The sequence below is a fragment of the Peromyscus eremicus genome, chromosome X (genome assembly GCF_949786415.1).
Source record: "Peromyscus eremicus chromosome X, PerEre_H2_v1, whole genome shotgun sequence".
NCBI classification, from domain to species: Eukaryota; Metazoa; Chordata; class Mammalia; order Rodentia; family Cricetidae; genus Peromyscus; species Peromyscus eremicus.
The window spans coordinates 55,683,857-55,702,872 of NC_081439.1; the positions used below are offsets into that span (position 1 = coordinate 55,683,857).

General features: G+C 36.8%; 1 protein-coding gene across 1 annotated transcript in view; it reads right to left on the minus strand.

Annotated features, from left to right (window-relative positions):
• Tex11 (testis expressed 11) overlaps positions 1–19,016 on the minus strand; it is a 277,802-nt gene that overhangs the window by 230,155 nt on the left and 28,631 nt on the right. The window contains exons 7-8 of the mRNA XM_059251477.1: positions 11,946–12,026; positions 105–190 (exon numbers count right to left, since the gene is read on the minus strand). Coding sequence (XP_059107460.1) covers positions 105–190; positions 11,946–12,026 — 167 coding nt within the window. The remainder of the gene's footprint in view (positions 1–104; positions 191–11,945; positions 12,027–19,016) is intronic.

Consider the following 19,016-nt stretch of genomic DNA (forward strand, 5'->3'; position numbering starts at 1 on the left):
GTTGGCTCTTGAAGTCAGAAAAATTTAAATGAACAAAGTACTACACAGTAAATATTAACTTGCCTCTATAATAATATCCCTGAATTTTCATTTTTTTACATTACCTAAGCCAGAATGAACTCTCTTTCCATTTATTCTGCTTGCCTGTTTCTACTCCAAGGTTGTAACAGAGTACATGAAGATATTCTGTCTATAATATAAAACATAAATAGGTAAATAAATAAACAATTAAATAGATTCATTATTTTCTTCAAGTTAATATATATTTATAAATATATATTTATAATTTTATAAATTATGCGTATATGTTTTCAGAGTCTTAAAAACAAGCCAGGAATGGTGGCACATACCTTTCACCTCAGCACTCAGGATGTAAATGCAGACAGATCTCTATGAGTTTGAGGCCCACCTGGTCTCCATATAAGTTCCAGGCCAGCCAAGGCCACATAAATAACCATCATTATCAAAAATTCTCAATTTATATAAAAGAGAGATAGAACGTATCAAGTTGGGACTTTAGTTATATATGGAAAATATTACAACCAATTACTAATAGAACTTGAAAGTCCCTTTGTAACTGCCAATAAGAAATCAGATACCAAAAAATAATAAGATTTCCCACGCTCATTGTGCAAATAACCATCCCAAAAGCAATTTACAGATTCAGCTTAATCCCATCAAAAGTCCAACACAATTCTTCATAGCAATTTTTAAAGTAATCCTAAATTTCATATAGAAACACAAAAATAACCAGGATAGCCAGAACACTCCTGAGCAATCAAATAACTGGTCTCCATGGTTTAAGTTATACTACAGAACAACAGTAATTAAAGAAACAGTGTGGTATTGACATAAAAACAGCCACACTGGGGAATGGACTAGAATTAAGGACATGCATACACAGCCACCTGATTTTTGACAAAGAGGCCAAAGATACACACTGCAGAAAGGACAACACCTTAAACAAATGGTGCTGGTCAAACTAAATAGTTATGTGTAAAAGAATGAAACTAGATCCTTAGCTCTCAATCTGAATAAAACTCAACTCCAAAGTGGATCAAATCATCAATATAAGATCTGATGCCCTAACCAGACAGAAGAGAAAGTAGGAAATGTTTCAATTTATACACACAAAAAATGACTTTCTCAACAGGACCCTGATAGCACAGGTATTAAGACTAACAATTGACAAATGGAATCTCACAAAACTAAAACCCGTCTGTATACAGAGACATCATTTGAATTAAGAAGAAGCCCACAGAATGGCAAGAAATCCTAACCAACTACACATCCAACAGAGGGTTAGTGTCTAGAATATATAAAGAACTAAAAGAAAAACTAAACATCAAGAAAACAAATAACCCAATTAAAAATTGGGTCAAAGAACCAAAAGAAAATTCTCAAAAGATGGATGGTAAAAGCCTTAGAAACACATTTTTTGAATGTTCAACATCTTAATCATCAGAGAAATGCAAATCAAAACTACTTTGAGATTTCATCTTACCCCAGTCAGAATGGCTAAGATTTAAAAAAAAAAAAAAAAGACAATAAATGCTGGTGTGGATGTGAGGAAAGGGAAATAATGATTACACGGATGGTGGGTGTGCAAACTGGTTGCAGCTACTATAGAAATCAGTGTGGTGGTTGCTCAAAATGCTAGAGAGAGATCTACCATATCGTCCAGCTATACTACTCTTGGACATAAACCTAAAGGACTCTATATCCTACTATAGAGATATCTGCTCATGCATGTGCATTGCTTTCTATTTGTAATAGCTAGGAAATGGAAACAGCCTTGATATCTATGAACTGGTGAGAGGAAAATAAAAATGTAATATGGGTAACAAAAATGTGATACATTTACACAATGGAATGTGACTCAGTTGTTAAGAAAAGTAAAACTATATAATATGCAATTAAATGTCTGGAGCTGGAAACAATCATCCTGGGTGAGGTAACCCAGACCAAGGAAGACAAACATTACATGTGTTCTATCATACGTGGATGCCAGCTTTAAATATTTAGATACATGTTTCATTTAGAATACTATAGAGATCAAAGAACTAGTAACAGGCCATAGAGTTGGGGAGGGCTTTGAAAGGAAGAGAGATAGACTGTTACATAAAGGGGCAAGGGGAATAACTGAATAGGAAGGGTTAAATGAGGTAGGACATGGAAGGACAGAATAGAGGAGGAATAACTAATTCTAATGGCCTTCTGAAAAAGTCATATGGAAACCTATTACTATAGAAACTTCCTAAAAATATAAACATACATATACATAAATTTAAAAGTTTAAGTCAAGTTACCTTTAATGGTGAGACAATGCCCCTACTAGACACCATAGGTTACAAATTAAAAAGCCCTTCTTTTGGAGTTGTTGGCCAATGGGATACCATAGACCACCAAACATTACGGCCTACTGCCATTGTTCTTGGTTACCCTCCAGAACTTGATGGTAAGGCCCTAGCCTATTGCTGAAGATATACATACTTGAATCAAAGACATGGAGAAATAAGCTGGCACTGATCTGGAAGATTAAACCCTACTGGCTAGCTTTCATAATATTGAAAGGCTATGAATACTATTGGGAAAAAATGTCATCATCAATCTTTTTTTTAAGATTTATTTATTTATTATGTATACAGTGAGTGTTCAGCCTGCAGGCCAGAAGAGGGCACCAGATCTCATTGTAGATGGTTGTGATCCACCATGTGGGTGCTGGGAATTGAACTCAGGACCTCTGGAAGTGTAAGCAGTGTTCTTAAACTCTGAGCCATCTCTCCAGTCATCATCAATCTTACCTGGCTGTGACCCCTGCAAACTACAGTAACAACTGGCCTGAAAATATGCCAACTGGTTAAATAGTGACCTACATGTTATGGGCATAACCAACCACTTTTTCACTGAATTTAAGGCTAACTCCACAATATTTTTTTTGTTTGTTTTTGTTTTTTGTTGTTTTTTTTTCCCTCCCGCCCTAACTCCACAATATTAAACTCATACCTGTCACTGTTATCAGTGTCTTAGGGGGAGAACTGCTACTACTACATTGCTAAATGGACACGGTATTAAACTGACTCCTAATGACTTATTGTATACCCATAGATTAGTGCATTTCTCAGCCTTCATCAGAGAAGTTTACTCTTGCAGTAATGGTAATTAACAAAGGGACCCACAATTGGTCAACTTGGGGAGAATAAGAGACAGACTTTGGAGTACTCAGCTCCAAATGGGATATCTATATTGCACCCCTTCCCAAGAGGCTCAGGGACTATTACGAAAGAGAATGTTGGGGAAAAAAAAACAGAGGTAGTGAATGAATACAACAGGGCAGTCACAATAGCTGTGCTCACACATCTGGTGAACTCACGGCAATTATGACAAAATACACAAGACCTGCACAAGTTCAAGACAGACGGAATTCCCAGAATGGAGTGCAGAATGGGAGTGAGCATGGAGTCCTAACACTCGTAAGGAGCTATTGGCAAGCATAGCCGCTGTGATGCAGTCTGCTTTCTTTAAGGATGCGACCCCTGGTGGGTCCACCAGGCTCCAGGGCCCCATACCCAAGAGTATTTGGGCAACACAAATTGGACTTGATGGGATATTTTTCAACACACGGTTTCTCTGAGTAGACCTGGCTGTCCTGGAACTCAGTTATGTAGATCAAGCTGGCCTCAAACTCAGAGACATCTACCTGCCTCTGACTCCCACATGCTGGGATTAAAGGTGTGTACTATTCATTGTACCTAGCTCACATAAAAATAAATTTTATAAAGTTTTAAAGATATTAAGTTGGGTGGGTAGGGAGGTAGGAGTAGGTCTGGGAGGAGTTGGGGGAATAAATATGATCAAAATATACTGTATGAAATTCTCAAAGAATTAATAAAAATATTTTTTAAAAAGAAATCTGATTACTTGCCTAGCAAAATGATAAATGGTAATATTGCTTGGGGTTGTTAGATCCAGTAAAAGTGTTAGAGTAGGAAATATACTCAAAGACAAAATAAAATTCTCAAAAATTCTAAATTTTGAAAAATATACAAAGAACTATCCAGCTATAAGGCTTCTTTGGGAAGAATTTAATGGCCCCTTTAAATTTCCTTTATACAAATTACCACTGAGACAAAAGCAGTAGCAAGTATATGAATTAAGCCATAGGAAAATACTGTTATAAATATTTAATCAATTCATCAATTCAATCAATATATCAGTAGGGATATATCAATAGCATGTTTTATAGAATTTTCAACTCTCAAAATATTGGGAAATGACATGTAAAGCTGTTTTATAATTCTAGTAATTTATCTAAATACCCCCTGAGTATTTAAAGAAATCACCTACCTAGAATTCTACTTATAAAAAAGGAATTCTTCATAAGTTTTACCAGAGCAAAACTATAGAAGCAGAGCCCCAATTAAGAATGTAAGGTCTGAGGCAAGTTATTCATGAGTAATGTGTAAAGCCTTGGCTTTCTTTTTAAAAAGTTTCCCTTTGAATGACACTACATTCAAAAAGTAGAAATTCAATATGCATGACTGAGCACATCAGATCTACTGTATATCTGAATCTAAAATAATCTTGTTAATCTTGCTAATATGTGTTTGAAAAGAGTCCATTGGTATTTAAATGTATTCTTAACACTGCAGCAAAAACAGTTCAACTCATTACATGCTCCAGATCCCATAGGTTCACACAAGGCCATCCCAATTATGTAGCTATAATGCTGTTCTCACCAACTTACTGCACAGAGGCCTATAACTGAACTGGTTCAGAGGAAAACATAAAACAAAATTCTGATGAACAATTAGGTATACTAAGCCTTTACCCAATCTTTTTCAGTATTTTCTGTTTCTGCCCTCACCATTCCTACAAATCTATTTATACTAAAGGCTACTTCTTAGAGGGAAAAAACAACAAAATACTAAACATAACAACAAAGGTATAAAATAAAAATTTTTGAAGGCATCTGTAGCATTTTTAATACAATGACCAAAAATTACCAACATTGCTTCACTGACTCATTCATTTATATATTCAGTAACAATGATTTACTAAGCATAGTAGGCATTATTCTAGAAATTAACTACACATCACTGAACAAAAATGGACAGAAATTCCTGTCTTCATGAAACATTTCTAACGTGATGTGAAATAAGATTCATAAAAATATCTGTTTAAAGAAATATGTTTCCATGCGCTGGACCTTGGCTTTGATTCACAGCACTGGAAAAAATATGGGGAAGGGAAGAAAGAGAAAAACAACTATGTTAAAGATTGTACAAGATTAGGCTGGGTTGGGCTAACGAATGTAGCTCATCTATCATGTACAAGGCCCTGGGTTTGGACCCCTGTGCTCCATAAACTAGATGTAGTGGTGCATGCCTGTAATCCCAGAACTTGAGAGGGGAGGCAGGAAGATCAGAAGTACAAGCTGTGCAGAACTATTCCCAAACTCAAAGTTGAAATATAGCCCACACTTTAATTCAACAAGGACTATTGACAATTTTAACACAGATAAAAACTAAGGTAGTTATGGGACAATGGCCAACATTTCTTAGTGCAGAGGTTAGGAAAAATGATCTATGGAAATTTTCAAATATGGAAAATAATAGATGTAACATAGAAACTAAAACACTATACCTTAAGAGCCTATGTCTCCTGATTAAATAAGTCACCAGGATACCCAATAATATAATCGGAATTTTAAAAATATTAAGTAACACTCTTATTTTGTCATTGGAAAGTAAATTGACAATATTACAAAATTATTCCTATTTAAGTCTCACTTCCCTTTCTGATTATAAAATAAGTAATAACATGTGGTTATGCCCACAAAATCTGTAAAATCCTGATTTCTCAGAGATTTGACCTCTTGTCACTAAAACATTTGGTACATGGAGAAAGGATGATTTTGTTGAGAAGGAATTCAAAATGATACTGTATAGTTATTATGATTTCTTGTGTTATATGACAATCCATTTACTTCTCCAAACTGAAATCTAGTCTAATACCAATATAAAAGAACAAATCAAATAATTATTAACAGATAAGGGTTATAAAGATATAGATATTAAATACCAATCTTTCTTAATATTAAACCAAGCCACCCCACTTGAAGTTAGCTATGGAATGAAATTGGCCAAAAGGAAAACCTAACATTAAAGGTAATGAAAAACCTAAGCCAGGCGTAGTGGTACACGCCTTTAATCCCAGCACCTCAGAAGGCAGAGGCAGGTGGATCTCTGTGAGTTTAAGGCCAACCTGGTCTACATAATGAGTTCCAGGATAGCCAGGGCTACAGAGAGAACCTGTATCCAAAACAAGGTAATAAAAAGCCTATTCCTTTGCATGCTGATTTAAAAAATAAATAAAACATCCCTCAATGACATATATGAAAATTTTATAACAAAACCTATTATTTTGTATGCTAACTTTAAACATTCATTATTTTTTAAAAGATAATGAATTATTTCAAATACTAAAAACATCAAATAAATACTTAGAGTACAAATCACAATAAAAAGAAAGGAAAAACTTATTATGTTCAATCTGATTAAGAAGCATGATGACACAAAGAAAGGATTATTTGGTTGATTAGAATGCCTGTTGAATCTCTTTAGGCCATAATTCTTGTGTGTGTGTGTGTGTGTGTGTGTGTGTGTATGTATATATATATACTTTACACAGGGTCTCAAGTTCATTGCATAGCCAAGGATGATCTTGAATTTTGATCTTCCTGCCTCCACTTCTCTACTGTTGAGATGATAGTTGTGCAGGGCCATGTCTGGCTTATGTGATGCTAAGATGAAACCCACAACTTTCTACATGCTAGGCAATCATTCTACCAGTTGAACTACATTCTCAACCCCATACTTTGTTCTTTTAAAAAGGATATATTTATTTACTTGTGAGTATGTATGTGTATGTGTATGCACACATATATGAGGGTGAGCCCACCTATGCACATGGACAGAGGCCAGAACAAGGACATCAGATGTACTCTTTTGTCACGCTTCATTCATTCCTTTTTGAGGCTAGATCTCTTCAACTAGTTGAAAGCCTGCAAGCCCCAGCAATTCTCCTTGGAGCTGGGGTTACAGGCATTTATGAACACATCATGCTTTGCCAGCAAACACACTATAGCAAAAACAACACAAAGAAAATAGACACACAAGTCTACAACATACTGGTCATACAGAAAAGGAATTATTAAAGCTCTAGGAACTTTCAGCCACTGCTATATTGACCAGCCCTGAAATGATAATTTCATACTAATACCTACTTTACAATGCTAAGATGAGACTATATAGATGGTAGGCCCAATTTATTATTGCTGATTAAAATTATTGTGTCTACAAACCTTTGTGTTTAATATGAGGCCTTTTATTTTAATTAGATAAATAACTTTTTCAAGTTACCCTTATTTTTCTTGTCTTATCATATTTGTATGCATGTGTATGTGTGCTGTGGTATATGTATTCATGTACAGGAATACATATGGTGGCCAGAGCCTGATGCTGGGTATCTTCATCACTTGCTTTCCATCTTTTTATTTTGAGACAGGGTCTTTCACTGAACCTGGAGTTCACCAATTTACTAGACTACCAGGCAGTGAGTTCTAGAGATCTACCTGTCTCTAGGGACCCATTTGTGTCAACAACCTTATAACACCCAATGTCAGGAGTACAAATGTATGCCCCCAAACCAGGTCTTTGTATTGGTAAAGGGAATACAAACTCAAGGTCCTCATTTCAATGCAGCAAGCATTTTATCCACTGAACCATCTCCCCAGGACAATCATTCTTTTTTCTGTTTTTCATTTTTAATGTACTTTCTCTCGAGTTGGTGACCTTTTAAACATTGACAGATCATGCATTTTTATATTTTTCAATTATATTAAAGAAATAATAGATTATTCATATCTCATTGAATTATTATATTAAAAATAATCAAGTGCTAATTGACTAGCTTTAAGATACTTGCCTTGTACTCTTCTCTTATTCAGCTTTCTCTAATCCTAAAATACTTCAATAATTGTTTTTCATAGAATTCTAAGATATAAATATATATATATGTATATATCCAACTTTCTAGATATTTTCTCTCTGCCTCTAAATAATAATACAGCATTACTTTCTACTGCAAATCCCTTGCAATGAGACACAGGAAGGATGTCTCAGGCAAAGAAAAATAGTTTTTTTCCAAACAGGATAAGCTAATTGTAATAGGATTCAGAAAAACAAGGGGTCAAAACAGCTTGGTACTTGGAAGGGAGGCAGGAGGATAAGTAGTTCAAGGTCATCCTCAAATATGAAGAGCATGAGGCCAGCCTGTACTATATGAGAGCCTGTCATAAAACGGAAACAAAGAAGAGCTAACATAATTCTTGAGAAGAACAAAACTGAGCTGTCCAGCCTCTGGGTCCTGTCAGGGGTGGACTCTCTCCCTCATGGTATGGTCTCAAGCTTGACCAGTCATTGGTTGACCACTCCCACAATTTCTGTGCCACCTTTACCCCAGCACATCTTGTAGGCAGGGCAAATTGTAGGTCAGAGGAAATGTAACTGGGTTGGGGGTCCCAATTCCTCCACTGGAAGTCTTGCCTAGTCACAGGAGATGACTGGTTCAGGCTCCATATTTCCCATTTCTAGGAGTCTTAGCTAGGGGTCACTCACTCTCATAGATTCCTGGGAGTTTCCACTGCACTAGGTTTCTAGCTCATCCCAGAGATGCCTCTAATTCTAGCTACCTTTCCCAGTACTCTCTCCCTCCATCCTCCCCGACCTGATCCTTCCTGTTCCCATGCCCACTCACTCCCATCCAGACCCCTTATCTATCTGTGAGAGACCTAGGATAGACCCAAACACACATGGCAAAAAAAGGTCAATGAAATGATTCCTAATGGTATTCTGCTATACTCATAAATCGTTGCCTAGCCCAACTATCATCAGAGAGGCTTCATCCATCAACTGATGAAAACAGATGCAGAGACCCACAGCTAAACATTAGGTGGACTTTGGGGAAACCTGTGGAAAAGGGGGAGGAAGGATTATGGGAGCCAGAGAGGCCAAGGACACCACAAGAAAATCCACAGAATCAACTAACTTCGGCTCATAGGGGCTCACAGAGACTGAACCTATAACCAGAGACCTTGCATGTGACCAACCTAGACCCTCTGCACATATGTGACAGTTGTGTCTTCTTGTGGGACTCCTAACAGTGGGAGCAGGGGCTGTCTCTGACTCTGTTACCTGCTTTTGGGACCCTTTCCTCCTACTGGGTTGCCTCATCCAGCCTTAATAGGAGAGAAGGTGCCTAGTCTTATTGCAAGTTGATATGCCACGGCTGGCTGATATACATGGGAGGCTGCCCTTTTCTGAAGAGAAAGGAGGAGGAGTGGATGGGGTGAGGTTGGGGGAGGAACTGGGAGGAGAGGATAGAGGGAGGAAGATGTGATTAGGCTGGGAAAAATTTAATTAATAAAAATTTTTTAAAAAAGAACAAAACTAAATTTTCTCTATTGAGACTATACTAAATTGAATATTGTCCTCTCAAATTTTATATCTACCTAGTACCTATGAATATCTTATCTGGAGGGGGGTCTTTGCACTGTAATGAAGAAAAGGTCCCAGAGGGTTAAGCTGGTTCCCAAATCCAACATGACTTCTGTCTTTGTAAGAAGAGTACCTGGGCCAGAGAGATGGCTCAGTGGGTAAAAGTACTTGCTGTTAAGCTTAACAACCTGGGTTTGAAACCTGGAATTTACATGGTGGAAGAAGAAGAGTGAATTTTATAAGTCTAAATGCATATATTTAAAAAAAATCTGTTAGAGGGCTAGCAAGATGGCTCAGCAGATAAAGGTGCTTTCTAACAAGCCTGATAATCTGAGTCCAATACTTGGTTCCCACAGGGTAAAAGGAAAGATGAAATCTTGCCAAATTGTCCTCTGACAGACACATGAGCACTGTGACACAAACACATACCAAACACACATAATATATTTTTAAATGTATGGGCCTAGAGAGATGGCTCATGGAAAAGAATACTTGCTGCTCTTGCAGAGGATCAGAGTTTGGCTCCCAGCACCCATGTTGAGTGTCTTACAACTGCCTATAACTCCAGCTCCATAGAATCTGATGCCTTCTTCTGCCCTGGGCAACCTGCATTCACATACATACAAACACACATGCAAAAACCAAATCTTACACCTATGGTAAATATTATACTAAGTAAGGGTACACTCAAGGCATTTCCACTAATAGCAAGAAGAGGCGGGTGCCCACTGTAGCTACTCTTACTTGATAAAGTACTTGATGTATTAACTAGAGCATTAAGACAAGACAAAGAAATAAAAGAGACAGAAATAAGAAAGGAAGAGGTCAAACTACTTTTATTTGCAGATGAGATTACTCTATACCTAAGAGACTCTAGACACCACCAGAAAACTCCTATAACTGATAAGTACTTTCAGCAAAGTGGCAAGATACAAAAACCAGTAGCCTTCCTATACAAAAATAGCAAATATGCCGAGAAAGAAATCAGGAAAATAGCCTTACAATTGCCTGAAAAATAAAGTAAAATGATACCTTATAATAAACTTCAACAAGGAATGAAAGACCTCTGTAATAACTTTAAAACACTAAAGAAAGAAAGTGAAGAAGATAATAAAAGGGAAAGATTCCCCATGCTAATGAATCGGAAGAATCAATAATGTGAAAATGGCTATAGTACCAAAGGTGATATACAGATTCAATACAATCCCAACATCAAGATCCCATTGCTATTCACAGAAGAGACTCCAATTTCATTTCATTTCACAGAAATAGAAAAGAGAATCTTAGAGTTCATACTGAAACACAATAAACCTAGGACACCCAAAGTAATCCCACACAAAAAGAATAATACCAGAGCTATCAACATATCTGATCAAAATTAGTACAAGCAACACTATGACAAACCAATCCTGTATGCTACCCAATAAGAAAACATGAACATAGTATCTCTTCTCTCATTAATTGACACCAAATTCAAGATCAAATCACATTCTGAAAACTGTCAAGGTCATGAGTGTCAAAGCAAAATGAAGAATTATTCCAGATAGGAGCAGCCTAGAGACTATAATCATAGATTAAATCTTTTTTCTATATAGGTCATAGCTGGAAAACTTGAATCTGAACTCTCCGGATAACAGATATGTGAACTGTTTACACTAGTAACTTTTTAGTAAACATGAAAATGTTTAATATTTAAACTTAAAAGAGTACCTGGTACATTTATGTGATGTATAAATGTATAAATTCAGTTCTACATTAAAGAAAATATTTAATGGAAATTAACAGTTTCACAGGTACAATTTATATAACTTTTAACACATTTTCCCTAACATCCAACTCTATCTCTGTCATTAATCCCTCTGTAAGAGTAAAGTCTGAAGCAGGCATAAACAATGAAGGAAAAGCTGGCCAGTGAGAGGAATCGGGGCAGGAAAGGGAAAGAAGAAAAGCAAAAGGCTATATTTGGACATCTTGATGAGACCCAGGAAAGAAAGCAGTCTTTATCCTATTGAATCTCTTATACCTCCAAATCCCGATATAGGAAAATACTAGGATAGTGATAGTGACATAATTAACTGCACTCAACCTCATCAGCAGAGAAATAAACTCACTTTAATCCTTTGATTACATAGCATGAAATATTATCAAAATGATTTGGCAATAAAAGGATGAGCAAAGAAATCTAAGAGCTAACTGGTGTCATCTTTTTGAATGCCCTTTCTGATACAGAACAAGGGAAGCAAATTGTTTTAAAGATCAGCTAAAAAAGTAGGACTGATCTCAAATAGAACCTCCAAAAAGTTCTGCACAGCAGTGATAACTCTTCATGGACTTGATATAGCATATTTTCAAACTCTTGGAGAATAAGTGAAAACTTTCACTCACCATTTCAGGGAGCCTCATCAGCATATCTTTACAACGTAATATGCACATAGATGCTTTCTGAAAATCCCCTTGAGCAACAGCCTAAGAAAGAGGGTGTCAATAAGTGGTTAAAATTAAATGACAGGATAACTGTCTCACAGTCTTATTTATTTTATCTTTATTGGTGAGAGTGTGTGGCACATGCACACACATACTCAGGCTTGTGGGGAACTCACTATGTAGCCCAGACTGACCTCCAATACAGTGATCCTCCTGCATCAGCCTCCCCAAATGCTGTGATTACACCTGTGAGTCACCACATAGGGCTTTTTTTTCCAACAAAACGTTATAAATCACTTTCTAAGGGAGAAAACCCCTACATTTGCTGTTTTCTTCTCTTTATGTAAAGTCAAATATTCTCGTGCTTTGATTTGGGGGGATTTAACTCAGTGCACAGACAAATACTTAGAATCCATCTCCAACATCAAAAAGATGTAAAATGCCCATGTCACTCTAGTTTTCTCCTCTATCAACCTGACAAACATAAACTTTGATATCTTTCTGAATAGCTATTCCCATTATGGTTTTTCATAGTAGAACATTTTAAAAGGAAAATAAATTAAGACAAGAACATCAATAAACCAAATCACACTTACAGAGATTAAAAATAATGATCCCATCTATACTGTAAATATCCAGTCAATACTTGCCAAGGAAATCTTATAATTAAGAAAAATACTTCATATTAGGATGCTGCTTTCTATCCTCATAACATGCAAAACAATGAGACTAATGCTCGAATAAACTATAAAATGTTTATCATTACTCATTTTATTCTACAGAAATTAAAGCTATAGTAATACATGTTATTATAGTTTTAATAGAAATATTAATGAAATTCCACAGTAAAACAAAAGATGTGTAGTTAGCTATGTTGTGACAAGACTATGGGGAAACTGGCTACATATCTCAGTGGCAGAACACTTGCCCAGCATGCATAATACCCTGGAACTGAAAAAATATTGTGAACTTTTCTCAGAAGGAAAGGAACATAAAACATACTTTTTAAATTACAGAGAAAATCCAGTATGCTTCAAACTCACAGGATAGAGAATTCAAACAAAAGCAAGTCTTAAAGAAGAGTCAGGGCTGGGGATATAGCTCAATGGTAGAGCACCTTCCAAGGACATCAAGGTCCTGTGTTCCATTCCTCACATCACCATCCCCAAATAAAACAAGAGACAGAGAGATAAGAGGCAACATGCTATATATATTGGTCTATAGCCATTCCAGTGTGTGTCAGAAAATCACATAACCAAGTTTTGCCACTTTGAGACTAATTCATTACATCTAAGATGATGTAGTGAAAAAATTATGCATGTACTTTTGCTCTCCAGCTATTCCATTTCTTTGCTCAGTGAACTTTAAAAAAGTCATAACCTCTTTGGGTCTCAATTTTCCTAACTATAAAATAGGGACAGTAATATCTACCATATAGAATTGGTTATATGATTATCAAATGAGATCATGGATGTGAAAGCATATAACTATATAACACAACATACAATAATGTAAACACTGAAGCTGAGAGTATAGCTCAGTGACAGAACACTTCTAATATGGCCTATGTTTAATTAACTAACACAGGAAGAAAAAGAAGGGGTGAGGAGAGGAGAGAAGGGAGCAGGAGAGAAGAGAAGAACATTTTTGGCAGTCAAAACTACCATCAGTGTCAAGAATCCAGAGAAAAGTTTTTTTCCTATACAGTATTTAGTGATGATAAAGAAAAGAACCTTCTCTGAAATCATAATCTGATGAATCAATGAAGTATTACAAATTATCCTAATGGATGAAGAATCTTAGATTTACAAGAGCTCTAAAGTTGGATTTGAACTGTTGCTCAACAATAGATTATACCTATAGTTACATAAGGATTAAATGCTAGAGAGACAGTAGACAGCTAAGTGTTGACACCAATACAATCAATCTAAAGACAGTAAATTACACTAAATGGATCCAGAGTAAATAAATAATTTATGCTGCTAACTGGACCCCTTTGCAGATCAGCAAACAAGAATGTTATAGCTATCAGTACTACGTGGACACTCAGTCAAAATTAATTGTTTTCTTTCTTTACTGATATACTTAGTACATTTCCCACAAAAGTGAAACATTTTGTGATTTCAGGTCTTCCATAACATGACATATCCTCCTACCTACTGTACTCCTCCCCAAGATTCATTTCTTACCTGAGGTACATTTTTACCCTCTAATTCTCTACAATTTAAAAAGTATATTTTATGTTCCTTTTCTTCTGAAAAAAAATTTACAATCTTCTTCCTCAATCCCAGGGCATCATGCATGCTGGGCAAGTGTTCTATCACTGAGCTATATAGCCAGTCCCTCCACAGTCTTAATTATCACATATTGTTAACTACTCATTTTTTGTTGTACTATATAATTTCCCCTTTAAAGCAATTACCCTGTTGCAATGCATCTGTCTATGGATTTGTATTCTCCACAAAGTTTACATTTCTGTAAGACAGGTACTACATATTAAACTTAACTGACCTTTTAATCACTAGGTCACAGAGCAACACTTCATATAGTAAGCACCAATTAACTGTTCATCACTCTACATATACATCTGACCACATTAATTAATTAATTTTCCTTTTTATTTAGATTTTATTATTACTGTACATATGTGACAGTGCTTGTATGGAGATCAAAGGACAAGTTTATGAAGTCAGTTCTCTCTTTCTCCCTTTATGTGGGTTCCAGGTATGGAACACTTACCCACTAACACGTCTTGTTACTCCCTAGATTAATGTTCATCTCCTTCTAATCTGTACTTCTCTCCTTTTTTACCCACCTCCTCCAGTCTGCTTCTCCCTAACTTTTGACAGTTTACTTATAAGAATTTCATATATATTCTACCTTGAAATAACATAACTTTCCATTGACCATGGTACTCTATGACCCAAATTTCTTCTTCTTTTCCTTTTTTTATTCTTCTTATCCTTCTTCCTTTGTGCTTACCTCTCCTTCCTCTCTTTTTTCCCTCATTGTTAAATACTCTAGCATAACACACTGCACTAATTGTTCTCAGATTTTAACATCCAATAAAATCATTTACAAGTCTTGTCAAAATGAAGATTGTTGGCCCTGCCCACAGAATATGGGATTTCTTGGGTACCCAAGAATGAATTTCTGACTAGTTCCCAAGTGATATAGATATTATTCGTCCAGGAACCACAAGCCACACTATGAAAATCCTACCTGTAGACCAACTCTATAAACAATCCTTTGGTCTCAAAATACATTAACTGAAATTATCAAAGACTTGGTAGATGGTTGAGCAAGTAAAGGCACTTCGTGCTCTTGCAAAGTACCTGAGTTTGATTCCCAGCACCCACATCAGGCAGCTTACAACCACCTGTAACCCCAGCTCCAGGGGATTCAATGCCATCTTCTGACCTCCACGGGCACTCACACACATGTGGCTTGCATAAGAGCGCAAGCACACACACACACACACACACATAAAAATGCTTTTATTAATTTTCAAGAATTTAAAGATATTTTGTTTATCTCAGTTAATACCATCACTTGGGAGGCAGAGGCAGGTAGACTTCTGTGAGTTTGAGGCCAGTCTGGTCTATAGAATGAGTTCCAGGACAGCTAGGGCTGTAACATAGAGGAACCCTGTCTCAAAAAGCCAAAAAGATCTCCAAACACATGAAAATATTTACCAATAGTATGAATTAAAACAAAAAATAAATGTTATTTATTTTAAAAATAACAAAGCTGGGTGTGGTGGCACATACCTTTAATCCCAACACTCAGAAGGCAGAAGCAGGTGGACTTCTGTGAGTTCTAGGCCAGCCTGGTCTATAGAGCAAGTTCCAGGACAGCTAGAGCTCCCTAGAATGGCCATGTCCCCAATAAATGCATACATACATACATACACACATACTGAAACACACACAAAGAAACAAACAGATACGATAAGACGTAGAGTGGCCATGTCCCCAATAAATGCATACATACATACATACATAATACATACATACATACATACTGAAACACACACAAAGAAACAGACAGATACGATAAGACGTAGAGTGGCCATGTCCCCAATAAATGCATACATACATACATACATACTGAAACACACACAAAGAGACAGACAGATACAATAAGACGTAGAGTGGCCATGTCCCAATAAATGCATACATACATACACACATACATACTGAAACACACACAAAGAAACAGATACGATAAGACGTAGAGTGGCCATGTCCCAATAAATGCATACATACATACACACACACATGCTGAAACACACACAAAGAGACAGACAGATACGATAAGACATAGAGTGGCCATGTCCCAATAAATACATACATACATACATACATACACACATACTGAAACACACACAAAGAAACAAACAGATGCAATAAGACGTAGCAGTGTACACCTATAATCCCAGCGTTGCACTCCTAAACTGAGGCTGCAGGACTGGCATGGGTTTCAGCCATTCTAGACCACAAGTGAATTACAGGCAAGCATGGGCTTACACAGCACTACCTTGCCTCAAAAAGTCTGTGTATTAACACTGTTATAAAAGCAAGCTAAATTATTCCAAAACAAAAAGTAGTGAAAAGAGTATCATTTTATATCTTTGCAGATCTATTTAATTTCTAGCATTTCACAATGCCTGGATTCTTCTTTCTACATTATTCTTATGGTTGAGTATATGAAGAAAATTTAGCTTAATACATGCATATAGTTTGAAAATAGTCTTTTCAAATACTTGTGGATATTCTTCTTTCATAAAATACCAAAATTCAAGTTTATTAAACTTTCCATCCTTTGCTTACATTAAGATCCCATAGGCCTACTTACATTTTGAATCAATCTTTAACCAATATGTGCTTTCATAAAAAATATAAAATGGTAATTTTTAAAAATTGCAATTAAAATGCAAATGTTAGTGTACAGAGACATAATACATAAGAAACAATCAAAGGAGAACTGGTGAAAAGGCTCAATGGGAAAATAACTTATCTTGCAAGCCTAATGACCTGAGTTCCATCCAAGAGCCCACGGTGGAAGAATAAAACTGACTCCCAAAAGTCGTACTCTGATCTCTGCGCACGCGCGCACGCGCACACATACACCATGTACACATTAATAATAGTAAATATCTTTTCATCAGGAGGGAAGACAGTGAGTTAAAGATAATTTACATCTCCACAAATTTGAAGCAAAGCATTAGACGCGTGGGTAAATCTGTATGGCTATAGGAGAGGTGAGTGGACAGTACAAAAGAGCAACAATTATAACTAGATGGTAGCCAGAAAATTGAATTTTAGATCTGAAACAAAAACATAAAGCACTTGACAATAAAAAAGTGGGGGTTTTAGCAAAAAAAGAAAAAAGAAAGAAAAGGAAAGCCTTGATGAGCTCCACAGGCACACAATCTGGTAATCTGCAAAATTACAGTACAAGCTAAATGATGTGTAATCATGCAGCAGGCAGGAAGACTAGGGGCTAAGAGTCTATACTTTGTAGCTCACTCACTGATGCTGCAGTAAGGAATCATCTAAGAGAAGTCTCACAGTCAAATCTCTGTCAGAAGAGCAGAATCCCCTACAGTTCTCTATCTCCTACCCCCAAATGCATCCTGCTCTCCACTGGGTAAGTGAGTAATCATCTAGAGAATCAGTGTGGGCCCAGGAAATAGGTTGTGATTTAGATGAAGACTTGTGGGGATGCGGCACAGATCTACTTGGACAGTAGAAAGAAACCAAAGGCAGATAACATCTGGGAAACCACAATCCTGCAGCAGCAGAATAGGGCAGGGAGATTAGCATATGAAAGAAGTCAGTGGCCTAAAGAATAGAAACCCCTCCCCAACAGGGCTACTTACTTGTAAGGACAGAGCACACATAAGAAAAGCCAAATAAGGAAAAGGCAGGTTCTATAAAAAATGATCCATATTCTCCTCACCCAGGGCCTTTGTGCTTCTAACTTTTCCAGCTCTCTGGTCCACTTCTATCTCAGAAGTGCTCTCTCAATAAACCGTCTCTATTTTACAACTATCTAATTTTTGTCTATTTGTTTTGTTTGGAAACACAAGAACCTGTAAATCTTAAGTATATGGGTGACCTCTGAACTGTGACCCATACCTATCACAGTCTGACCTCTAGGAAGAGATAAATAACTAGTTTTGTGTGAGTATGAGAGGGCTGGGATTGCTAGAACAAAGACTGGCATGACCAAGGTACAGAGAACTGTTACTTAGTACGCTACAACTTGCCCTACAAGTGTAGATTGCTTTGCTCTGACTGTTTTCCACACCAGAGAAATTTAATAGAAATGCAGACAATTCGGGTATTTTCCATACCCACATTCTCATGAGCAGAGATTCTGGTATGAGGGACCATCCAACCAAGTAGTCCTCTGGCCCAGTTGGTAGGACCAGTTTGAAGGCTGTGCCTATACTTCCCACATTGGCAAGCCTGGATGGGAAAAGTTACTGGCAAGAATTCAGCCCAGGAATGGTCATGGAAACATTGCACACTGGTAGGAACGGTAAGGTAGGACTCAGCTTACAAACAGTCCTTTCTGGGCTATCTTCTTAGGACTTCAGAAAGAAAACAACTCAACGTTCCCCTGCTAGTAAGTAAACTGAAAGAACAAGGCTAAGGGGAAAACTATCCTCTACCTCCTCGAAAAGGCTCATACTGCATCTCAGTTTGAGTGTATAGTCCATTATAGCAAAGAAGGCATGCATAGTGGTGAGAGTAGCTGCCAACTATGGCACAGGTCACAAGTCTACAATGAAGATTAACTATTAAAAAGTCCACCCTCTGCCAGGAAGTGGTGGTGCACACCTTTAATCCCAGCACTCAGAGACAGGAAACAGAGACAGGTGGAACTCAGTGAGTTTGACGCCAGCCTGGTCTACAGAGCGAGTTCCAAGACAGCCAGAGCTGTTACCCAGAGCAACTATGTCTTAAAAAAACAAAAACAACAAAAAAAGAGTCCACCCCTTGTCAATCTGACAACCAAACA